General features: G+C 41.8%; 1 protein-coding gene across 1 annotated transcript; it reads left to right on the top strand.

Moving 5' to 3' along the window:
• Positions 1-2,584: 2,584 nt before the first annotated feature.
• Positions 2,585-25,886, top strand: LOC311147373 (sodium-coupled neutral amino acid transporter 3-like). Its single transcript, XM_084184063.1, has 16 exons — positions 2,585-2,756; positions 7,112-7,250; positions 8,498-8,573; positions 8,699-8,814; positions 9,696-9,769; positions 10,101-10,193; positions 10,746-10,827; positions 19,657-19,739; positions 19,983-20,041; positions 21,265-21,393; positions 21,730-21,809; positions 21,984-22,084; positions 22,286-22,410; positions 23,323-23,467; positions 23,866-23,969; positions 24,214-25,886. Exons 2-16 carry the CDS (start codon positions 7,192-7,194, stop codon positions 24,316-24,318), a joined length of 1,431 nt encoding a protein of 476 aa, XP_084040189.1. The 5' UTR covers positions 2,585-2,756; positions 7,112-7,191; the 3' UTR covers positions 24,319-25,886.
• Positions 25,887-26,711: the final 825 nt, after the last annotated feature.

Here is a 26,711-nt window from a genome sequence, read left to right as displayed (position 1 = left end):
CGTCGCCAGCCCGACCCGGCCTGTTCCTGCCACTCGCACCAAACCTACGGTGCGCGTCGCCAGCCCGGTCCGGCCTGTTCCTGCCACCCGCACCAAGTCTACGGTGTGCGTCGCCAGCCCGACCCGGCCTGTTCCTGCCACTCGCACCAAACCTACGGTGCGCGTCGCCAGCCCGGTCCGGCCTGTTCCTGCCACCTGCACCAAGTCTACGGTGTGCGTCGCCAGCCCAGCCCGGCCTGTTCCTGCTCCCCGCACTAGCCCTGAGATGCGTGTCCTCAGCCCGGGACCACCAGTTCCGGCACCACGCACTAGGCCTTATGTGCGTCCCCAGGGTCCAGCATGCCCTGTTCCTTCTCCCCGCACTAGCCCTGAGATGCGTGTCCTCAGCCCGGGACCACCAGTTCCGGCACCACGCACCAGGCCTATAGTGCGTCTCGGCCGGCCAGAGTCTGCCGTCTGCCCAACGGCGCCTGAACTGCCCGTCTGCCCAACGGCGCCTGAACTGCCCGTCTGCCCAACGGCGCTTGAACTGCCCGTCTGCCCAACGGCGCCTGAACTGCCTGTCTGCCCAACGCCGTCTGAACTGTCCGTCTGCCAAGCGCTGCATAAGCCGCCCGTCTGCCATGAGCCTTCAGAGCCGTCCGCCAGACCGGAGCCGCTAAAGCCTTCCGCCAGACAGGATCAGCCAGAGCCTTCCGCCAGACAGGATCAGCCAGAGCCTTCCGCCAGACAGGATCAGCCAGAGCCTTCCGCCAGACAGGATCGGCCAGAGCCTTCCGCCAGACAGGATCAGCCAGAGCCTTCCGCCAGACAGGATCAGCCAGAGCCTTCCGCCAGACAGAATCAGCCAGAGCCTTCCGCCAGACAGGATCAGCCAGAGCCTTCGGCCAGACAGGATCAGCCAGATCCGTCAGCCAGCCATGAGCAGCCAGATCCGTCAGCCAGCCATGAGCAGCCAGATCCGTCGGCCAGCCATGAGCAGCCAGATCCGTCGGCCAGCCATGAGCAGCTAGATCCGTCAGCCGGCCATGAGCAGCCAGATCCGTCAGCCGGCCATGAGCAGCCAGATCCGTCGGCCAGCCATGAGCAGCCAGATCCGTCGGCCAGCCATGAGCAGCCAGATCCGTCAGCCAGCCATGAGCAGCCAGATCCGTCAGCCAGCCATGAGCAGCCAGATCCTTCAGCCAGCCATGAGCCGTCCAGCCAGGATCCGCCAGAGCCGTCCAGCCAGGATCCGCCAGAGCCAGCCAGCCAGGATCCGCCATTGAGTCCGGTGCTGTCCCTTAGCCCGGTGCTGCCCCTTATCCTGGTGCTGCCCCTTAGTCCGGTACTGCCCCTTAGTCCGGTGCTGCCCCTTAGTCCGGTGCTGCCCTTTAGTCCGGTGCCGCCCCTTAATCCAGTGGGGTTTAGTTGGGGGGTGGTCATGTGGAGGAGGCTACGGAAGCGGATAGTGACTAAGGTGGGGTGGGGACCACGACCAGGGCCAGAACCGCCACCGTGGACAGACGCCCACCCAGACCCTACCCTAGACTGTATGCTGGTGCGCCCGGAGTTCGCACCTTTAGGGGGGGGTACTGTGACACTCTGGCTCCGGGACTTTTGTATTTGAGCCAGGGTGTATTTTGTTTTGTTGGGTTTTGGGTGTATTTCTATGTTTGCAGTTCTGTGGGGTTTATTTCTAGGTTTGGTCAATGACTCCCAATCGGAGGTAACGAGTGTCAGCTGTCGGCTCGTTATCTCTGATTGGGAGCCATATTTATCTGTATGTTTTCCTGTGGGAGTTGTGGGTTTTTGTTCCAGGTTCAGTATTTTGTCACTGTTGGACTTCACTATCGTCTTTTGTTTTGTAGTTACGTGCTTTCTTTATTAAAGTCATCATGTTCACTCAACGCGCTGCGTATTGGTCTGCTCCCTTTATAGACGATCGTGACAGCTATAATTGTATATAAATTTTTTAATGTAGAGATCTCTAGTGACAAACACATAATTGCAAAAGTCAATATCCCTGATCAAACCACATATCAGAATCATAATGACAACCATGGGAGAGTACTTATCCTTTCTGCCATCTGGTTTTTGGACTTGCAGCTTTGTCCTAACGACCTTATTTGAGTTTAAAACGTTTGACTGCTTTTGGCCGTTTTGAGTTTAGCTTCATAGTCATTCTATGAAGTTACTCTCATAGTGGTGCCTTGTGGTTTACCTTTCCCTTCCAGTGTATTTCTCATGGGGGCCTGAACTCATTCCACTGAGCCAGACTCTTATGCAACCTGAGGTTGATCACTTCACCGTATTTATTTCCAATATTGCAATTTTTTGGAGGAGGGGGGCATGTGAGAATATCGTTTTCTGATAAGACAAGTCAATGGGGCTAGTCAGTGTATTTGAGTTTGCCTCTTCCAAATGTGATGGAATCCCAATGGAGCAATTCACCATAGTTGTTGTGAGAATATGCCCCTGCCTGCCTGTTTTTGACAGCAGAGATAGGAGTGGCCATGTGTGACATCACAAGAAACTTGAGACCATCATTTTGAACAGCCCTCCCTTTTAGTGCCTTTTCCTCTACATGTGCTCCCACCCTAACACTCTCCCTTTCCCCTAAGCAGATACTCTCTGTTCTTTCTTCTTGTCTCTAAACTCAGGCCAATTACAACTGGGCAAAACAACACCTTGGTCAAGAAAACATATATTTTTCTCAGGACACACTTCACTATCTCTCTGTCTTCTTTGAAACTATACATTCTCTGCATTAGAAGGTAAGAGGACCTTTCTTCTGCTCTATGTATTGCCGTGCCACGTGTGGGTCATATGAAGTACTTTACAAGAAGGGTTAAATACCATGGGAATTCCACTGATCCACATCAGTAAGGTTTGTTGTGAGGTAGCGTTTGTGGAACTTGTCATTATCGGTTGAACTACTTGATTTTCTTGACTTCCACAACATATTGAAGTATTAAGTCTTTTTTTCCTTATTCATGATTGGGAATGTTTTCCTGAGCAGTTTCATGTGTGGATTTTTGACCATTTTTCGTTGTCAGCTTTTGCAGCTTTCAAAAGCCCTTTTATTTCTACCAATATGGATTGAGTAGGTGGGTGTCAAATGACCTGTTGGAAGACTGGTCTGAATATACCCATGTGGAAAGTTTACAGACAGACACAGTGTGATAAGTTGAGTGAGCTCATGAGAGTAACGACACCAACTGACAGTGAATTTAGTGGCCACTGTCTCTTTCTTTGTGTGACTGACACTGTATTCAGGAAATTGCTCAGAACAGCAGTTTACTGTTTTGTAATGTGAATCATACAACCCAACACAACAGTATCTCGGATCATGATCTAATTCTTTGTCTGTAAATGCAAACCCCCGTTGACCGAAATGTCACAGTATGTTTTTAACTATGGATCTATAATAAACTCTATTGTTATAATGGAGATAGTTTCTACTGGTCACTAGTGTCTAATGGAGTGTCTTCGAATACAGTTGTTTGAGCACGAAACCCCCTTTTCCCCTTTGTCCATTAATACAATAATCAGTTGATCCTACTGTACCATTGGATACCTTAATTTATAGCTGTTCCTCAAAAAGAATTTACCCAATCTCATACATTGTTTATTTACCCAATCAATTTGCTTATCCACTAACCTCAATGTCAACAGTGTACAACTACACCTAACTCCAGGACTATTGCTAAAGCATAACAACCTCTCAATTGGACAATGTAAAGCAAGAAAAAATGTGGAAGTTATTACACAATATGTAATGTATACACCCCTTTATTGCACAGAAAAAGTGTGTCAGAGAGTGTTTTATGTGATGTGCTCTGTTGCCATATACTTTCCCTTTTTTTCAGGCACATTTGTTTCCTTCACTCACTCAGAAACTCAGCCTTGGTATCATATAAATAGTTTAATACTAGATACAGTAACAGAGGGAAGTTGCCACCATCGCAATTGGATGAATCAAAATGGACACAGAGAAATCTAGATAGATTCACATTCACACAAGACATAGTCAACATATGAAAATGTCCCATCTTTCCAAACTAGCATCAGATGGTGGTACATATTTGTGGGTCCTCTGTTGGCCGAATGCAGGATTCAACAGGCTTTTCTCAGCCAAAACTTACAGGACATTTTCTTCCCATTACAAATTAGGCTATGTGTTTTCTGATAGGTCAGTCAATAATACATCAGATAAGAAACCTAGCTAGTTTTCCTTTTTAGCGAAATCTTAAAACATATATTTTATCGGAAATTATAGATGGTTTCCATACCACTCTAATTTTAGACAATTGCATTTTTTACCTGAGATCACACATTTGATTTACACTATCGGACATCTTTCTTCACTCAGAGAGGACTTCCTGGCCGTATTGGTTGCCGACCACTATGGCTTCCTAAAACATCCAACATAAACATCAGAATAAGACTACATTTCAACGAAAGAGCCTTGTGATATAGATAATGTGTTCAAAAATAGGTGGCGTGTGTGTGTGTGTGCTTGCGAGTCTAGGTGTGTGTGCATGTGTGTGAATGGGTCATCAGTGCATGTATGTGTGTGTTTGCTTGTAGTGGTGGTGGTTGTGTGTTGATTTCAACAGAGACATTTTGTGTTGGTGCGAAGTGAGAACAGAGCATAAAGGCATATTCTGGAGTTTGATTCCCAAAATGCAATGCAAGTATGGGCTTGCCCGATAGTTCACGTTCAATCACAACAACGTGGCTGTCATAAAAAAAAAACATTTGGGTAAGGTAAAAAACGTATTTCCAGGGGCTGTTAATATATTGGAATAAATATAGGGAATAAGGAGAGAATTAGCAAGGAGAAAAATCCCACACGGAATGTAGCAATGTAGAAATGTGAAAAGGAAGAGAGACAGAGAAAGGAATGTTGGTGAAATGGGTGTAGGAACAGCAGACTGACACCTACTCTAGTCTGCAGGAACCAATGGGAGCTGAACACTACCAGAATCTATGTTTGGGAGTTATTTCTTTCCACTGAACTGGTGTGATTTCACATGTGGCTTTTCTAAATGCTGGTGTCCTGTCCAATAAGCTTTAGGCTCTGCAAATAGATTCAACTTTTGTCTTAATCCTAGCTTGTAAGATCTGGCCTTTGGTCAGTATCTCGTCACTATCCAGTATTCCCGTCAGCTTTTCACTCTGTAGTCTTAGGCAGTGGCAAATGAGGACATGGAAAGAAAACGGATTCCTTGAATTATGGTTTGGCATCTTTGTCGTAAGAACAAATGAGAGGCACACTACCATAAATCACACTGGCTTTCAAACAGAGCTGCTCTATGATATTTTAATGTAATATAGGTAACATTTATCACTTTAGGTTTGGCTAAAGTGGTATTATTGATATAGAAACTAGAGTTGGCCCATAGGGTAGAATTGAGGTACAATTTACCCATATCAAAGTACTGTACACTTAGTATGGGTCATCTTCAGAAGTCACATTCTGACGAATCATCCAATGTCTTTGGGTATGTAGGGTGCCCGCTACCTGAATCGCATTTGAAAAGCGTGTGATGCATCATGTGATGTCAGAGTGAGTCGACCCATTATCAAAATCGTGTTTGACATTATGGGTTACAAGGCTGAGATCTCCAGCAACTGGTGGGGAGTTGCAGCTGGTAAAAAACCTGGACTGGCTCCAAACTGCAGCTTTGGAGCCAGTGAGCCACGTATCCATCTCAGGGGTTAGGAAAAATTCTGGCGTGCATATAAATGTGAATTCCAACATCCCACATCACTTGTGTTATAAAACACATCTCTCTAGAGGGTCATTGGGTTCAGCAGTGCAACACAGTTTGTAAGAAGCAGTCATGTTTTCTATGGTAAAGGTCAAACAGAAAAGCTTACTTTCAAAAGCACTATGATGTATGGCGGCTTTTATCCAAGATATTTAGGTTTTACTTTCCTGCCATAATGAAATATACAGAAATGTTGTGTGGGGGTAGCAAATAACATTAGTTATGATTTAAGCATAGGCATACATTTTGAAAGTTGAGTTTTCTTTGGCTAGTCAGACCATATGTTTCTTAATGAAAATACTATTGTCTGTAATACAGCACACTGAGAACAAAAGTAGCCTAGCTATAAGATAATAAAATACAACATTGCCTTGGCTGTGGGCCAACACAACTCACTAGGCTTGATAAAGGGCCACGTGCCTTATCTTCTTGTATAATTCTTGTGTCAATGTATCAGAAGCCGTTATGTAAGCAGCCTCATATGACACTATTTGTTCAGCAAATTGTGATATTTATTGTTTGCCAATTTTGTCTGTACTGACATCAAATCACAGCTGGCACCTCAGTTGGCATGGGGCTGGTATGTTTTGTCTCAATGAATAACATTGAAGTCCCGCCAAACCAGTGTCTTACCCTATAGTAGCACTGCAGTGGAGATGGACAAGAGTGAAATCCAAAACCAACAATACCAGGGATTCCTTGAAAAAGAGACGAATGGCACTTACCTGGATAAATAAAATATAGATAAATAACAGTGCGCCACAAAGTCTGTGTTCACAACAAAGTCTGTGATGACAACACAGTGCTTCCAGGTATTGGTAATGGATGCCGTTATTAAGTTTATTAGCATCTTCTATTGGAAGGAATTCAAAAGTAGTCAGAAGTCTCATTACTGGCATTGCAACCTGAGCTGTCAAATGGTCAAATGAAATGACACGTGCAAGGAGAGAGTGGTGCTATAGATTCCTCTGGTGGGAAGCAGACATGTGGTCCCACAGTGACAGTAGACACCTTGACAACTCCCACAGTTACCCTAGAGCAGGGCTCTCCAACCCTTTTCCTGGAGAGCTACCCTAATCTTGCGCACCTGATTCTAATAATTAACTGGTTGATAAGCTGAATCAGGATAGTTACAACTGGGGTTGGAGTGAAAACATACAGGAGGGTAGCTCTCCAGGAACAGGGTTGGAGAGTCCTGCCCTAGAGTCTAGGCTTTGCGACGTGCAAATTCCCCAAACCGTTTTCATTGTATGTCAAACCTGACTGTACAGTTTTTCGTCTATCATCTTGAATGACATGCAAACGATAACTTGCTAATTTATCTAAGGTCAATCTTCTTCTCTTTGTTTCAGATTGGAACTCTAGCCTCCTCTAGTTTTCCAGTAAAGAACCATCAGTCACACCCAGCCGTCTTTGTATCAGCCAAAACAATATGGAACTCCAAAAGCTATCAAATGGCCACCACCATGGCTTTGTCCCTTTGGAAGATGAGTATGTGTCCTCTTTGCCTGCACATATTGCTAACTGGCATGCATGATAATATAGTTCCCCCAGTTGTGTGCATGATAGTATTTTTATTTTTAAAAGGCCACCAAGATTCCACAAATTCGTGTATTTGTGTTTATTTTCTGACAAAGAAGACTATTACCAGTTTATTAGGTACACCACCCCATTCATGAAAATGGTTCGCTCCTTCAGATAGTGAGTCACGTGGCCATGGCTTGCTATATAAAGCAGGCAGACATGCATCGAGGCATTCAGTTACCGTTCGATTGAACGTTAGAATGGGCAAAACAAGTGACCTAAGTGACACTGAGCATGGTATGATTGTCGGTGCCAGGCGTGCCGGTTCCAGTATCTCAGAAACAGCTGGCCTCCTGGGCTTTTCACGCATGACAGTGTCTAGGGTTTGAATGGTGCGACAAACAAAAAACATCCAGTCAGCAGCAGTCCTGTGGACAAAAACAGCTTGTTGATGAGAGGTCGGGGGAGAATCGTGCAAGCTAACAGGCGGGCCACAAACAGGCAAATAACAATGCAGTACAACAGTGGTGTGCAGAACGGCATCTCGGAATGCTCAACTCATCGGTCCTTGTCACGGATGGGCTATTGCAGCAGACGACCACACCGGGTTCCACTCCTATCAGCTAAAAACAAGAAGAAGCAGCTCCAGTGGGCACGCGATCACCAACACTGGACAAGTGGGGAGTGGAAAAACATTGCCTGGTCTGATGAATCCCAGTTCCTGTTGCGTCATGCTGATGGCAGAGTCAGGATTTGGCGTAAGCAGCATGAGTCCATGGCCCCATCCTGTCTGGTGTCAACGGTACAGGCTGGTGGTGGTGGTGTAATGGTGTGGGGAATGTTTTCCTGGCACACGTTAGGTCTCTTGATACCAATTGATCAATGTTTCCATGCCCCAAAGAATTCAGGCTGTTCTGGAGACAAAGGGGCTCCAACCCGGTACTAGATAAACTGGCCACTGAGTGTATATTTTATATACCTGGAAAAAGACCTGTGAAAACTAGCTTTTTGTAAATAATAGTTTTTACATTTTAACGTTTTTACATTGATGCATTTGAAACATTTAAATTGATACAGTACTCCTTAATGAACAGCATTTTCAAGCACCCAATGGATTATAATGATGCTTTGCTTGGCTGATGTTGGACATTGATGAACATGAGTGTTGTTTAACCTCATTGTTTTCTATTTCCTTGGTTTGATTGACATAATAGCATCCCACAGGCGGAAGAAGAAGAGGAGATGTTACCACATAAGAGTGATGGGACCAAGAAGCCCCAGTTTACAGATGTGAGTATGAAGAACTATGGCAACAGCTTTGGAGCCAGCAGTCATCGTTTTTATGCTGATATATCATGAAATGCCATTATGAGGAGTTATAACAACTGACATTCATGTCTTTGTATCCTTGGCAGTTTGAGGGGAAAACCTCTTTCGGAATGTCCGTCTTTAACCTCAGTAACGCCATCATGGGGAGTGGAATTCTGGGATTGTCGTACGCCATGTCAAACACAGGCATCATTCTCTTTATGTGAGTACAGCAGCACACTCACGTGTGCTGTGTCCCTATGTGATTCCCTGAAGTGACAACAGTCAACCCACTGGGCAAAGACGTCAATTCAACAATTATTCCACGTTGGTTCAACGTAATTTTGTTGAATTGACGTGTAAACAATGTTGATTCAACCAGTGTGTGCCCAGTGGGAAATGAGTACACACACACCCACCAAGTTAAATATTAACTTGGCAGGTCAAGATTTGGGGGGAAGGGTTATTTGTCTCGTGTTTCTTTTTTGTCAAAAGGTCACAGATGCAGCTACTCCCAATATGGTTTGATACACACTATTACTGCATAACGCATTGCAACAATGTTACCAAAACAGTACAGTGGAAAGCTGAAAAATATTATATGAAAAATAGTCACTCTAATATTTGACATTTATGGTTCTTGAATGGTTAAAAGAACAGTGGAGAAGAGTGGTGTGTGTTGGTGTGTCCATATGTAATTTTACTGGTGAGATTTGAGACACATGCGACTCCTAAATCAAATTTCAGGAGTTAAATATAGTGAAGAGTTGGCAGATGAATCATAGCTTGCATGTGGGCACACCAAATATATGCCTCCCCAGCATGCTTTGCAACCCAGCTCACATTCATGTCAGGGCCAGTCAGGAGTCATAAAAAAAATAAATGCTTATGAATAAATAATTTGAGCATTGTCCGAATCAAGTTACTATCACAGGAGGCCAGTTTCTTCTTCCAGTGTTTACTTCGTAGTAAACTGCTTGATTAATCTGTGAAGAGATGGGCTGCCCATGGGATTCATTATTTTAACATTGTCTGAAACCACATGAAATCAATTATGTTGTTTACCTTGCCAAAATGTCTAAGTCAGTTGTTTGTGCTCCCCAGAATCCTGTTAACATGTATCGCCTGTCTGTCCAGCTACTCGGTTCACCTTCTGCTTAAGAGTGCTGGAGTTGTGGGTGAGTATGTGTCACTAAGGACCAGCCCTTGGAATCAAATTAGTAGCTGAATCACAGAGTTTATCATAACAAGATGAGAAAAGTAAACTTTGTGTGAGCAAACTTTCCCTTCACATCTGGACCATTGAAAAACCAGTCGTTTTACCCCTTCACAGAAATACCTCGCTTTTTTATAGACAAACCTATAGTAGGGATCCACTATATGAACCAAGCTGTCTGTAAATTAGTAGTTGTAAGTTGCTTTAGATAAAAGTGTACTCTAATGACATGACAGATAGATCCTGTCCCATTTCTACTCTTTCACAGACTAATGCCTATTTTCTCTGTTCAGGTATTCGTGCGTATGAACAGCTGGGATTCCGTGCTTTTGGACACCCAGGAAAAATAGCAGCGGGAGTCATTATAACCTTTCACAACATCGGCGGTAAGTGGCTAGGGGGGCCATGGACTCATGCTGCTTACGCCATCAGCATGACACAACAGGAACTGGGATTCGTTGGACCAGGCAATGGTTTTCCACTCCTCAATTGTCCAGTTTTGGTGATTGGGTGCCCACTAGAACTGCTTCTTCTTGTTTTAGCTGATAGGAGAGGAACCCGGTATGGTCATCCAGTGGTGGAAAAAGTACCCAATTGTCATACTTGAGTCAAAGTAAAGATACCTAAATAGAAAATGTCTGTAGGAGCGAACCATTTTCGTGTACCTAATAAACTGGCCACTGAGTGTATATCCATGTACAGTACTTCCACTAACACATAGTATCTGTTTTGAAAATAACCACATTGGCACATACAAATGCACCCATGGCTTCCCAGCACTCATGGATTTCATGACTCATAAAAGTTTTAGTGGTTCAGGAGAGAACGTTTTCCTCCAATGTTTGTGTTTTAAATACAGGTAAAATGGGCTTTGTGTGTCTGTGTTTTCTTTTGATAATAGAAGTCAACAACTCTGAAATATGTTTAATCCCCTCCAGCAATGTCCAGTTACCTCTTCATTGTGAAGTATGAGTTGCCTCTGGTCATTCAAGCCTTCATGGGCTTGTCATCGAACACTGGGTAAGTGGAGCAGCACCTTTCTTTTTTTGTTTAAAAATAATATTTATTTAAGTTTCACATTTTACAATCATAAATAATTAACATAAATACAAATAACCTTTCACATCAATACATTTGAGTTCATAATTACATAACATGATTAACAGGTTTAATAGTATCCATGGAAGTTTTTTGGAGTCTTATTTCTTATTTTTTAGTTCTGTTTTGATTTGTAAAAAAAATTAATATATATAGTGTTTGAACAAAAAAAGTTGTTTTATAGACTTATAGGCATCTTGTCTTCCAAATTGTGCTTTTCACAATGCATATTATCGTCAACAATATTTGTTTAGTAATGTAAATGCATATTATTGTCCACCATACTTCTTTAGTAATGTCATCTATGTGAATATCGAAGACAGACTTGGGATTTATACATAGGTCTACATCATAATTCTCATCAGATTCCATATTTCTTTAGTTTTGTAGTATTTCACTAGGAGGCGTTTTAATTTCTCTTCATCATGACAAAACAACTCCACTTTACTACAGCATGCACTGGTAAACATCGTACTGAAATCAATAAGGCTTAGTATCTCTGACATTTTCTGACAGTTCTGGACAGAGTAGATTTTTTTATACATTATTTTGTACCTGCATGGGTCAGGTTGCGGTATGTACTGAAGCCCGTTCCTGCCACCCACATTTTTAAAATCTGACTTCGAGTTATGAGATAGTAAGTCATAACTATGAGATACTAAGTCATAATAACGTGATACAAAGTCATAATTATGAGATAGTAAGTCATATTTATGAGATAGTAAGTCATTATTATGAGATACTTAATGGCATATTATATTATTATTAGTAGATAGTATGTTTGGATCATGGACATTGAATAGTCCTGTAGGTCGACTGGAGGGTCATCTGGGATTCAAACATTAACAAAGCATTGTTCCCGCCACTTTATTTGGTAAACAGCTGAGGAATGAGGCAGGTGAAATGTAACTACTCTCAAATACATAGATGCAAGGACTCTCTCATATGGATTTTGATCTCATGGACTGACCATCCATGAGATCAAAACAATGTTTTGAAGCTATACAGCATTTGTTTACAATTACATTGTCTACAAACAATGAAGTAAAACAAGCTTATATTTTGGATTCTGAAGGAGTAAGACTGTTGCTCATGAGGCATTTCTAAGTTACATTCTTCAAGAATCAGTGGCTATATATAAGTCCAAAAATGGATGTACCAGTCCCAGATTGCCCCTGTAATGGATTGAATTGAATTAATTAAATCTGATGTCAACCAGATGTCATCAAACAGGTACCAACTCACATCAAAAAAGCTCTCCAATACATAATATAGAACAATATCACCACCAACTCTCTCTCTCTCTCTCTCTCTCTCTCTCTCTCTCTCTCTCTCTCTCTCTCTCTCTCTCTCTCTCTCTCTCTCTCTCTCTCTCTCTCTCTCTCTCTCTCTCTCTCTCTCTCTCACACACACACACACACACGTGATTCATGTGATACAAATTGCCTAAACGTATCTCATAATAATGACTTACTAACTAATTATTATGACTTACTATCTGATAACTTACTATCTCATAATGACTTAGTATCTCATTATTATGACTTTGTATCTCATAATTATGTCTTAATATCTAATTATTATGAGTTACTATCTCATAATTATGACTTACTATCTCATAATAACGACTTACTACCTCATAATTATGACTTAGTATCTCATTATTATGACTTTGTATCTCATAATTATGTCTTAATATCTCATTATTATGAATTACTATCTCATAATTATAACTTGCTATCTCATAACTCGTAGTCAGATGTTCTTGTTTAGGTGGTGGAAACAGGCTTCCATATACAGTCGTGGTCAATGTTTTTGAGGATGACACAAGTATTGGTCTTCACAAAGTTCGCTGCTTCAGTGTTATGAGATATTTTTGTCAGATGTTACTATGGTTTACTGAAGTATAATTACAAGCATTCCATAAGTGTCAAAGGCTTTTATTGACAATTACACTACGTTTATGCAAAGAGTCAATATTTGCAGTGATGACCCTTCTTTTTCAAGACTTCTGAAATCTGCCCTGGCATGCTGTCAATTAACTTCTGGGCCACATCCTGACTGATGGCAGCCCATTCTTGCATAATCAATGCTTGGAGTTTGTCAGAATTTGTGGGTTTTTGTTTGTCCACCCGCCTCTTGAGGATCGACCACAAGTTCTCAATGGGATTAAGGTCTGGGGAGTTTCCTGGCCATGGACCCAAAATGTCGATGTTTTGTTCCCCGAGCCACTTAGTTATCACTTTTGCCTCCATCATGCTGGAAAAGGCATTGGTCGTCACCAAACTGTTCTTGGATGGTTGGGAGAAGTTGCTCTCGGAGGATGTGTTGGTACCATTCTTTATTCATGGCTGTGTTCTTAGGCAAAATTGTGAGTGAGCCCACTCCCTTGGCTGAGAAGCAACCCCACACATGAATGGTCTCAGGATGCTTTACTGTTGGGATGACACAGGACTGTTGGTAGCACTCACCTTGTCTTCTCCGGACAAGGTGTTTTCCGGATGCCCCAAACAATCGGAAAGGGGATTCATCAGAGAAAATGACTTTACCCCAGTCCTCAGCAGTCCAATCCCTGTACCTTTTGCAGAATATCAGTCTGTCCCTGATGTTTGTCCTGGAGAGAAGTGGCTTCTTTGCTGCCCTTCTTGACACCAGGCCATCCTCCAAAAGTCTTCGCCTCACTGTGCGTGCAGATGCACTCATACCTGCCTGCTGCCATTCCTGAGCAAGCTCTGCACTGGTGGTGCCCCGATCCCGCAGCTGAATCAACTTTAGAAGATGGTCCTGGCGCTTGCTGGACTTTCTTGGGCGCCCTGACACCTTCTTCACAACAATTGAAACTCTCTCCTTGAAGTTCTTGATGATCCGATAAATTGTTGATTTAGGTGCAATCTTACTAGCAGCAATGTCCTTGCCTGTGAAGCCCTTTTTGAGCAAAGCAATGATGACTGCATGTGTTTCCTTGCAGGTAACCATGGTTAACAGAGGAAGAACAATGATTTCAAGCACCACCCTCCTTTTAAAGCTTCCAGTCTGTTATTCTAACTAAATCAGCATGACAGAGTGATCTCTAGCCTTGTCCTCGTCAACACTCTCACCTGTGTTAATGAGAGAATCACTGACATGATGGCAGCTGATCATTTTGTGGCAGGGCTGAAATGCAATGGAAATGTTTTTTGGGATTAAGTTCATTTTCATGGCAAAGAGGGACTTTGCAATTAATTGCAATTCATCTGATCACTCTTCGTGACATTCTGGAGTATATGCAAATTGCCATCATCAAAACTGAGGCAGCAGACTTTGTGAAAATGTGTATTTGTGTCATTCTCACAACTTTTGACCACGACTGTAAACTACCGTTCAAAAGTTACGGGTCACTTAGAAATGTCCTTGTTTTCGAAAGAAAATAAAAAAATTTGTAACATCAAATTGATCAGAAATACAGTGTAGACATTGGTAATGTTGTAAATGGCTATTGTAGCTGGAAACTGGTCTTCTTGAGACTAGTTGATTATCTGGAGTATCAGCAATTGTGGGTTCGATTACAGGCTCAAAATGTCCAGAAACAAATAACTTTATTCTGAAACTCGTCAGTCTATTCTTGTTCTGAGAAATGAAGGCTGTTCCAGGCGAGAAATTGCTTAAGAAACTGAAGATCTCGTACAACGCTGTGTACAGAACAGCGCAAACTGGCTCTAACCAGAATAGAAAGAGGAGTGGGAGGACCCGGTGCACAACTGGGCAAGAGGACAAATACATTAGTGTCTAGTTTGAGAAACAGACGCCTCACAGGTCCTCAACTGGCAGCTTCATTAAATAGTACCCGCAAAACACCAGTCTCAACGTCAACAGTGAAGAGGCGACACCGGGATGCTGACCTTCTAGGCAGAGTTGCAAAGAAAAAGTCATATCTCAGGCTGCCCATCTTAATATTTTCTTTTTATTGGACAGCCTGAGATATGGCTTTTTCTTTGCAACTCTGCCTAGAAGGTCAGCATCCTGGAGTCGCCTCTTCACTGTTGACGTTGAGACTGGTGTTTTGCGGGTACTATTTAATGAAGCTGCCAGTTGAGGACCTGTGAGGCGTCTGTTTCTCAAACTAGACACTAATGTATTTGTCCTCTTGCTCAGTTGTGCACCGGGGCCTCCCACTCCTCTTTCTATTCTCGTTAGAGCCAGTTTGCGCTGTTCTGGGACCACGCAGCCGTCATACCGCTCAGGAAGGAGACGCGTTCTGTCTCCTAGAGATGAATGTACTTTGGTGCGAAAAGTGCAAATCAATCCCAGAACAACAGCAAAGGACCTTGTGAAGATGCTGGAGGAAACAGGTACAAAAGTATATATACACAGTAAAACGAGTCCTATATTGACATAACCTGAAAGGCTGCTCAGCAAGGAAGAAGCCACTGCTCCAAAACCGCCATAAAAAAGCAGGTAGCTTAGTGGTTAAGAACGTTGTGCCAGTAACCGAAAGGTCGCTGGTTCTAATCCCCGAGCCGACTAGGTAAAAAAAAAAAATCTGTCGATGTGCCCTTGAGCAAGGCACTTAACCCTAATTGCTCCTGTAAGTCGCTCTGGATAAGAGCGTTTGCTAAATGACTAAAATGTAAATGTAAATGTAATGAAAGTACTTTGGTGCGAAAATTACAAATAAATCCTAGAACAACAGCAAAGGACCTTGTGAAGATAATGGAGGAAACAGGTACAAAAGTTTCTATATCCACAGTAAAACGAGTCCTATATCGACATAACCTGAAAGGCCACTCAGCAAGGAAGAAGCCACTGTTCCAAAACCGCCATAAAAAAGCCAGACTACGGTTTGCAACTGCACATGGGGACAAAGATCTTACTTTTTGGAGAAATGTCCTCTGGTCTGATTATACAAAAATAGAACTGTTTGGCCATAATGACCATTGTTATGTTTGAGGGAAAAGAGGTAGGCTTGCAAGCCGAAGAACACCCTCCCAACCGTGAAGCACGGGGGTGGCAGCATCATGCTGTGGGGGTGCTTTGCTGCAGGAGGGACTGGTGCACTTCACAAAATAGATGGAATCATGAGGAAGGAAAATTATGTGGATATATTGAAGCAACATCTCAAGACATCAGTCAGGAAGTTAAAGCTTGGTCGCAAATGAGTCTTCCAAATGGACAATGACCCCAAGCATACTTCCAAAGTTGTGGCAAAATGGCTTAAGGACAACAAAGTGAAGGTATTAGAGTGGCCATCACAAAGCCCTGACCTCAATCCTATAGAAAATATGTGGGCATTACTGAAAAAGCGTGTGCGAGCAAGGAGGCCTACAAACCTGACTCAGTTATACCAGCTCTGTCAGGAGGAATGGGCCAAAATTCACCCAACTTATTGTGGGAAGCTTGTGGAAGGCTACCCGAAACGTTTGACCCAAGTTAAACAATTTAAAGGCAATGCTACCAAATACTAATTGAGTGTATGTAAACTTCTGACCCACTGCGAATGTGATGAAAGAAATAAAAGCTGAAATAAATAATTCTCTCTACTATTATTCTGACATTTCACATTCTTAAAATAAAGTGGTGATCCTAACTGACCTAAGACAGGGAATTTTTACTAGGATTAAATGTCAGGAATTGTGAAAAACTGAGTTTAAATGTATTTGTCTAAGGTGTATGTAAACTAACGACTTGAACTGTACTATAATTACTGAATATCTCATACATACAGCGCATTCGGAAAGTATTCAGACCCCTTCCCTTTTTCCACATTTTGTTACCTTACAGCCTTATTCTAAAATTGATTAAATTAAATGTTTTCCTTATCAATCTACACACAATACCCCATAATGACAAAGCAAAAACAGGTTTTTAGAAATGTTTGCAAATGTATAAAAATACATTTTAAAAAATACCTTATTTACATATGTCATAATTATTCAGACCCTTTGCTATGAGACTCGAAAATTGAGCTCAGGTGCATCCTGTTTCCATCATCCTTGGGATGTTTCTACAACTTGATTGGAGTCCACCTGTGGTAAATTCAATTGATTGGACATGATTTGGAAAGACACACACCTGTCTATATAAGGTCCCACAGTTAACAGTGCATGTCAGAGTAAAAACTAAGCCATGAGGTCGAAGGAATTGTCCGTAGAGCTCCGAGACAGGATTTTGTCGAGGCACAGACCCTTGGGAAGGGTACTAAAAATGTCTGCAGCACTGAAGGTCCCCATGAACACAGTGGCCTCCATCATTCTTAAATAGAAGAAGTTTGGAACCACCCAGACTCTTCCTAGAGCTGGCCACCCGGCCAAACTGAGCAATCGGGAGAGAAGGGCTTTGGTCGGGGAGGTGACCAGAGCTCCAGAGTTCATCTGTGGAGATGGGAGAACCTTCTAGAAGGACAACCATCTCTGCAACACTCCACCAATCAAGCCTTTATGGTGGAGTGGCCAGACGGAAGCCACTCCTCAGTAAAAGGCACATAACAGCCCGCTTTTTTAATACATTTGCAAACATTTCTAAAAACCTGTTTTTGCTTTGGCATTATGGGGTATTGTGTGTAGATTGATTAGGGAAAAAAAACAATTTAATCCATTTTAAAATAAGGCTTTAACAACAAAATGTGGAAAATTTCAAGGGGTCTGAATACTTCCAGAATGTACTACAAATGACCCTTAGTTTCATAAATGATTGCTTTTTCTTATTTGCATCAGATGCTGTGTATACATTTATCACTCTTATTTTCGTTCCTCTAAGGAAGCACTCCAATAACAAATAATCAACATCTGCAAAGTCTGTTATTCTAAATTATTTTAAATGTATTTACTTACCTTCTCCTGGGGACTTGGTTTCTCAGCCTGGTCTCATAGACTAGATGTAACATAGTAAATGTAAAACTAAGACACTGAGATTAGTATGCTACTGTATGTTATGTTTGGTATGGTTACATAAGACAGAAGGTTATCAAAGGCAAAAACGAAAGTAGGGTTATTGGTAGGGGTGGACAGCTAACATTAGCCACAACAAATTGGATTTCATAACACATCATGCAATTCGTAACATTTGTACGAATTGCAATTCGTAACATATCAAACGAATGGATGATGGACATCCCCAAATTAATACATACCATACGAAATGTAACATATTCTACTAATTGGAGGCACCCAGATTTACATGTACTATGTTACGTCTACCCCTGAGTCCAGGTTGGGTTTTCATCTTTCTTTTTAACTTGGTTTTGGATTGAGAAGTGTGAACGGTCTTTCACTCCACCTGCTTGAGTGGTGGGCGGAACTAGCTCTGGCAGGGAAGGGAGCAGAGGGGCGGGGGGGAGGGAATCTTAGTCATCTCTCTCTTTTCGGGGGTCGGGGAATTAATACTGAAATCTGACTCGCATCCTCAAATGACTCTTCTTCCTCACTCTCACTGCGGCTGAACCTGGAGGATTGGATACTCTCGTTGACACCTTCCTCGGAGATCTGGTCGCCTTCACTTTTGGATTCAGCTCCCTCGGCTTCTCTCTCATTCACTGGCACCTGTCTCTCAGCTGCGCTCGGACCTGTCGCGGGGGATGGAACTCACTGTCGGGGTCTGTCTCTGTCTCTCTCTCCTCGTCTGTCTCTTCCTCTAGGCTGGATTGGGGACCAACGCTTCACCTATGGGCATTCCTTGCCGTGATGGTCTAGCCCCTGGCAGATGTAACAATGAGGGGCCTGTCCAGGGTAGGAGATCTTCCCGTTGTACGGGACCAGTGAGATTGAGTTACGGATTGTTATCGACTGCCCACTTGTTGTTTCGTGCACGGGCACTTTGTACTTGTGTACTCCATACCATATCCCAAACTTATCCACAGGTTTCACTGCAGGTTGTAAAACCGTGAAGTACCTGTTTAGAAACAGTTCGACGACGTGATCTGGAACTTTCAAAGACCATCTTGACGTCCAGGTCAATGGAGGACTCCACTGTCCAGTCTTTCCACTTTGCGGCTGTCTCTTGGGCTGACTGGACTTCTAGGAAGCGGCGTAATGAAGGTTTTTCCTTGAAGACAAGCTCGAAATCTCTCCTGTTCGGCAGTGCAATGAATAAGTAAACATTTGAGATCAAATGTTTCAAATGAGGCGACAGTACAGAATGGCACCTTTTATTTGAGGGTATTTTCATACATATCTGTTTTACTGTTTAGAAATGAAAGTACTTTATGTATCTAGTGTAATAAGTATTTGGACAATGTCACTTATAGGTGTATGGGTATTAAAGTAGTCAAAAGTTGAGTATTTGGTCCCAAATTCCTAGCACACAATCACTACATCAATCTTGTGACTACAGACTTGTGGGATGCATTTGCAGTTTATTTTGGTTGTGTTTCAGATTATGTTGTGCCCAATAGAAATGATTGATAAATAATGTATTGTGTCATTTTGGATTCACTTTTATTGTAAATAAGAATTTAATATGTTTCTGAACACTTCTACATTAATGTGGATGCTACCATGATGAAGGATAATCTTGAATGAATCCTGAATAATGATGAGTGAGAAAGTTACAGAAGCATAAATATTAAACCCCCCCCCCAAAAAAATGCGAACCTCCCCTGTTATTGGTAATGGTGAGAGGTTAGTAAAAGCCTATCTATTTTTCCCTTCAATTACATAAATTGCCCCTAAACAGTATGTTTCCGACATAGTCTACATTGCATGCCTTAATGAAACTGGAAGTAACTAACTTTTGTGTCTGGCTATGTTTTTTGTTTTATTTGTTTATGTTTTAAACTAGAGAGTGGTTCCTGAATGGGAATTACCTCATCATCATCGTCAGTGTGTGCATCATCCTCCCACTTGCCCTGATGAGACAACTGGGTATGTGACTTATCTCATCATGACCTTTCCTAATGGCCGCTAATGACCTCACTGTCTGTCAATCATTCAATCAGCACCTCTTGATTCATATATTCATAAAACAAAACATTTGGATGACTATCTGTTTAGGACCTATTTTAGGTCAGGAGCAGACGTGTTCTGGAAACCAAACGTTGTCAGCTGGGCTGTGGGATGGTTTTTGTTGTTTTTGTTGTAGTAACAATCCTTGGTTGCATCTTGCAGGGTATTTGGGTTATACCAGTGGCTTCTCCCTCACCTGCATGGTCTTCTTCCTTTCCTCGGTGAGTGACATCTGACGACAGATGTCTATATTGTATTATTATATTACACTATATATTACACCAACAATCATACATTTCAATGTTATATACTAATACTGCATATGCTTTTCACCATTTTGGGAATTTTCACAATTTGGGGAAATTAAATTCCTCCTAATGATTTTCTATTGTCTGTTTTTAGTGATTATTTACCCTTGCTAATGTACTAGATGTGTTAATAGTTTTTGTGTTCACAGCTTATCATAGGACATGACTAAAGACTAAAGACTGTGATTCTAATGTGCACTCGACAATTTATGAGGAGATATGTATATCTTGTGCCACTCCACCTCACATGACATTTCATGTGAGCTCCTGTTTCCTAGACTCACTGCCAGCCAGGCCTTGTTGGTGAAATTTGATAACAACATGGATACAGGTGTAGGATCTTAATTTGAGCCAGTTTGCTACTGCAGGAAAATACTGCAGCAACAGGAAATGTGAATTATTATGTGGATTATAATGAATTAACATTTTTGTAAGGGTTGATACATTTTTCATAAGGGAAAATCTAGCCTGGAATGTCAAAGTAGAAATTACAAATGTCAGAAGTCTTTTTAAACCTCAAATACACTACACATTTTACATTTCCTGCATTGCTTATTAAGATCCTACATCTGTACGTTAACCTTCTGAAATAGGTAATTATCTGATTATGTTGACATACAAGGGAAAAAGGGGGGCAACATTATAAATGAACCATATTCGGCCCAATAATTATTTATATATAGTAAAATGTAAAATCTATAGCTCAACAATTTTATACTATTCAATGTTGTTGAATACTTGAGCACAATCCTAGATTACACTATTGTGCATGTTGTTGCAGTTCTGGGCATTAACAAGTTACTTTTTTAAATGCCTTGCTGCAGAAAGGTACATTATTAATGTAACAAATTCTATCATTGAACTTGATCAATTAGCAAAAGCAGAAGGAGGAATGAGGCTTGGGACAGGAATTCACAAATTAACCAAAGATACAGTATGTCATCATGGTTGTCAGCGATAGAGGGTCAATCTGTTTCCGCTAACTCTGCTACCTCTGACATCTCACTTTCTTTCTTTCTTTCTTTCTTTCTTTCTTTCTTTCTTTCTTTCTTTCTTTCTTTCTTTCTTTCTTTCTTTCTTTCTTTCTTTCTTTCTTTCTTTCTTTCTTTCTTTCTTTCTTTCTTTCTTTCTCAAAGGTCATATACAAGAAGTTCAACATCCCCTGCCCACTGGTGCCATATGGTAGAAATCACACAACAATCATCAACACCACCATGGAAGAGGAGGGACAGTGCGAAGGCAAAATGTTCACCATCAACCAGGAGGTTAGGAAATGGAGCGTTTACGGCACAGCTACACAAATATCAGTTCAAATATATATTTTAGTGTTTATTCCACATCAGCTCTGGTCTTAGGTTCTTACTGTGCTACAACCACATAAGGTTAGGAGCTATTTACAGTTGGAGCACAGGTCATTCAATATTCGAATGACTCTGTGCATCCATGCACATATCATGTTACTGCCGGGACAACTGGTTGTCCATGTGTATTGAGGCGGAGCAGAACCAATGTGGCACAATTGTCCACACAGTCTTGTGAGTTTCCTCAATCAATCCTCATGCGACGCCTCTAATTTTAGTTACGCTTTATATGGTTTCCAGACGGCGTATACCATCCCCATCTTGGCGTTCGCCTTTGTTTGTCACCCCGAGGTGCTTCCCATCTACACTGAACTGAAAAAGTAAGTTGATAAAACCATATGAATTCCCAATTAGCTCCCTTCACGAACACCATAGCATGTTGACATGACAACCTTTATCTTTCTTAACTGATAATAAATGTAACATCTTTACTGTCATCCCTGTACCTCATTAATTGATTAAAAAAAGAAAAAACGCATTCTTTTCCACCAAAGTGCCACCAAGAGGCGTATGCAGGGTATTGCGAATGTGTCCATCATGGGCATGTTCGTTATGTACCTCCTCACCGCCGTTTTTGGGTACCTCACCTTCTACGGTAAGACCAGGGCTTCAAGAGGGCTTTAGTTGTATACACTCTACAGAAAAAAAGAATGATTTTTGCATTTCAAATTATACTCAATTTGTGTGTGTGTGTGTGTGTGTGTGTGCATGCATGTTTGTGTGTGCGTGCGTGTGTGTATGCGTGTTTGTGTGCGTGCGTGTGTGTATGCGTGCTTGCGTATATATGTTTATGTAGTGAACACAGAATCTGAGCTCCTGCACACCTACAGCAAAGTGGACCCTCTGGACACACTGATCCTGTGTGTGCGTGTGGCCGTACTGGTGGCAGTCACCCTTACTGTCCCTGTGGTTCTCTTCCCTGTAAGAGCCTCCTCTCATTAGCTTTAATTACATATTTGAATTACTGTATTTCTAAGGACGCTTCAAATGGTTTGCATTTCAAACATTATTTGCATTTTAAAACCGACATAACCTAGATATTCCCACGGGGGGCCAGTATGAAAAATGTATGCACTCACTAACTGTAAGTCGCTCTGGATAAGAGCATCTGCTAAATGACTAAAATAAAAAATAAAAAGTTAAATATACAGGCAACTGCCATAATAAAGGAAACACCAACATAAAGTGTCTTAATAGGGTGTTGGGCCACTACGAGCCAGAACAGCTTCAATGCACCTTGGCATAGATTCAACAACTGTCTGGAACTCTAATGCAGGGATGCAACACTATTCTTCCATGATAAATTCCATCATTTGGTGTTTTGTTGATGGTGGTGGAAAACACTGTCTCAGGCGCCGCTCCAGAATCTCCCATAACTATTCAATTGGGTTGAGATCTGGTGACACGCGCACACATACACACACACACACACACACACTCCCTATGCTCCTTTGAGACCCCTCTTTCAAAGTCACTGAGAACTCTTATTTTAGCCATGGTAGCCAACATAATGGGCAACTAGGCATTTTTGAACATGACCCTAAGCATGATAATTAAGCATTAATTGCTTAATTAACTCAGGAACCACACCTGTGTGAAAGCACCTGCTTTCAATATAAATTGTTTCCTTTATTTTGGCAGTTAGTTGAATATCCATTTCACTCTAAATGTTAACTTACTGTGTCACACAGAATAGCTGACGCTGGGTTGTACATTCTATAACCTCTGTTCATTTAGATTGATTGACTTTAAATACCTCATAACTTGACAGCCATGTTTCAAGTTTCACCATAGACACTCCTCTGAGTCCTCTCTGTTGTGTATGGTTTCCAGATTCGCAGAGCCATTCTCCAGCTCCTGTTCCCAGCAAAACCCTTCCACTGGGCACGCCACATCACCATCGCCCTGTGTCTCCTCTGTGTGGTCAATGTGCTCGTCATCCTTGTGCCCAACATCCGAGACATCTTTGGCATCATTGGTGAGATTTATATGTTCATGAGTATAGGCTACTACAGTTCATCCAGCCTCAGAGGCTCATTCTCTCCATACTCACAAATCAATCAGACACACTGTACCATGTTTCATCATCATCATCATCATCATCCTTATTAACACTATAGGAAGAAAGACCTTCATATTGACATTCATTTTACATTACAAATGCCTCATACATGGTCCTCTGTAGCTCAATTGGTAGAGCATGGCGCTTGTAACGCCAGGGTAGTGGGTTCAATCCCCGGGACCACCCGTACGTAAAAATGTATGCACACATGACTGTAAGTCGCTATGGATAAAAGTGTCTGCTAAATGGCATATTATTATTATTATTACGGTACTTACCAGTGGAACACCTCATTGTCTCCTTTGTCTGTCCAGGGGCCACCACTGCACCTAGTCTGATCTTCATCCTCCCAGGATTATTCTACATCCGCATTGTTCCCACTGAACAAGAACCAATGAAGTCAAGACCAAAGATCACGGTAGGTCTTCACATCATTCATACATTTTACTGCCATTGTCTAGACACGTTTGTTAAAACTCTCCACACAATCCTCAGGTTTTGGCACCATATAGAATGACCCCTTTGCTACAGTTTGGAGTGGGTGGGTGGTATCACAATGGGTGCTAGTAAAAACATCCTAAACCCGGGTTTGGGTGGAGATTTCTAACAACATTAATGACTTAAAGGCGAATTCCAACGACTCTTTCTCTGGCTGGTTTCAGGCTGCCTGTTTCACAGCCATGGGCTTCATCTTCATGTCTATGAGCCTGACGTTCATCATTATCGACTGGACGACCGGAGAGAAACGAGCTGGAGGTGGCCATTAGAGCACATCCATTGACGATAGGGGTCCATACGCCACACAGCAGCACGCCCTGTCGCCGTGCCACTTCTCAATCCCGTCTGGATTGTGAGAAGGATCAAACACAGTCGAAAGGCTGGACCCTTTTTACCTTTTACCATACCTCCACGATGGTAAGACCATTTCCCCACCATTTCAAATCAAATGGACATGCTACACTTCCATGGAGGCGAGTCTTTGAGGAACCCAGTGATGTCACTATCTTTGTGGTAGGAGTTCGAGGAAGTGTCAGAGGAGCTGACAAGGGTACCTGTGAAAACCCATAAACCACTACTTGCTGCCTGTGTCAAAAGCCATTAAAAAAGTGACAGAGATAGAAGAGGGGAGGGGTTAATTTTCTCTATGCAAGGGGACTTGACCTCTTGAACAGTCAGGCTTCCCTCACTACCCAACTGCCAAACAATTCACCCCATGTTAGTTTCTCGATCAAATATCGGCTGTGGTTTAATTGACCAGTTTTAAGGAGAAGAGAAGAAAATTGATTTAATTTTATGACATTACACTATCTGTGAACCCCTAGATTTGGTTGTTGAACGTAATTTCAGCAACATTTGTTGAGGTAATTGACCAAGTTGAGAGACTGGTAGTGCCAGTTTTTCTCCGAAGCTGCAGACCATTTATAAACCAAATGAGCCAAGAATGATAAATCAAACACTTTTCTGTATGGTTGACCTATTTATATTTTATCACGTTGCTTCATGCCAAATAATGTGTTTACTCAAATGTTCCAGTTATCATGGAGCAACCAGTCTTTTCTGTATCTCTATTAGAATGAGAGAGATATAGTTCATACTTTTTGCTATCTCATCAGCTATCTAAATTCATCATTCTGCAGAATCAGTCTCTTCAAGATATTGCAAGTTTGGCTTTTAAATCTATTGGACAGTATGTCTTCAATTCGGTATCCATCTAGTCTTCACCACAATATTCTGAACAATGAAATGACACATTTCAAATCACATCATGAGCGTAGTGAACAAAACAACTGTGAAGTGAACCCAAAATACTTTGTACAGTATAGTTATCATACGTTCTCCTTTTGTGAAAATGTTTTATGCTGGTGCTATGCAAATAGGGAATCCGCAATAATGTCTCTGTATATTTGACATCCAACAAAGCAATGAGGCAATAATGAAGAAGCGAGTGCCATACAAACTGAATGATGACATTCAGCTGTGTCTTATTTGACATGTATAGTCTGTGCAGATTTTCGGTCATGTAATGCAGCATGTGCTGAGTCCCTGCTTATAATGATTTGTATAATGGAGACTGAGGTAATACTATTGAATAAGGTCAAATATTGACATACAATCAATAGATAATGTGGAGCAAGAGGATCTCAGAGCCCATTTGGGTGGCTGAATGTTTGTTTAGGAAGGACACGGCTGAGTGTCTTGGCGATTTCGTTACAAAAAGGTGATAGCTTTTTGTAATGGCACCAGCCTACTGTCTGTTGCTAAGCACATTTTGTGTTTGACATGGCACCATTGTCAATTATATTATATTTTCAATAAAGTCTAATGGTTGTCAGTATTTATTGAGACGTCTTTACTGTGATCCGCATGCTCTGTGTTTTTTGCTTTTCACAACATTCACAAATGATTGACAAATTAAATTGTAATTCTCCTTCAACATGCAGACAATAATAATTAAAGAGGCACTCCAACCACAATCAAGCTTTTTCAGGTTAGATTATTGGTTATAGACATGTTGATCGGTTTTGGTCCCAAGATTAACTGGTCAGTCAAACAACATTATTTTTGGCCTTTAATACCAAACTTTTAGAACTAGGCTGAAAAGGAAGTGGGGAACATAATGAAATCAATGCTCAATGAAATCGATTCCTCATAAAGAACATGGGTGGCATCATTCACACTAGATAAGTAGGCAATATCTTTGGTTTGACTTGCCATGACATATACCAATTTAATAAATATTCATAATATGACTACTTCTCACAAACCAGTCCCATGTTTCAGAATTTCCTCAGGAAGTGTAGACAAAATCAGGAAGGCTGGAGCTCCTCTATGGTTTCACATTTATTGGCAATGCAATTAACTATGAAGTACAGAGAATAAGCCAGGCAGCCAACCAGGATAAATAGTGTACAGACACTTACTACAGCCTCCATTAACCAGGGAACCACTACAGGTTTGAACATTTTTTTATTCGAGAGCACCATCAGTACATGCTTATAAGACAGACCTTAATTACCCGACAATCATTGATCTAACAAAACAAAGGCTGACCAACAGCACTCATGCTGCCCACACAACAATGTTCAGAGCGGTTCCGGATTCAGAGAGAGAACAACCTCTTTCCTGATGTGCTGCTCTTACATCACATAGCATAAAACAG

Source organism: Coregonus lavaretus, assembly GCF_964263955.1.
Source record: "Coregonus lavaretus genome assembly, chromosome: 20".
Lineage (NCBI taxonomy): Eukaryota > Metazoa > Chordata > Actinopteri > Salmoniformes > Salmonidae > Coregonus > Coregonus lavaretus.
This window is presented reverse-complemented; position numbering and strand designations above follow the sequence as displayed.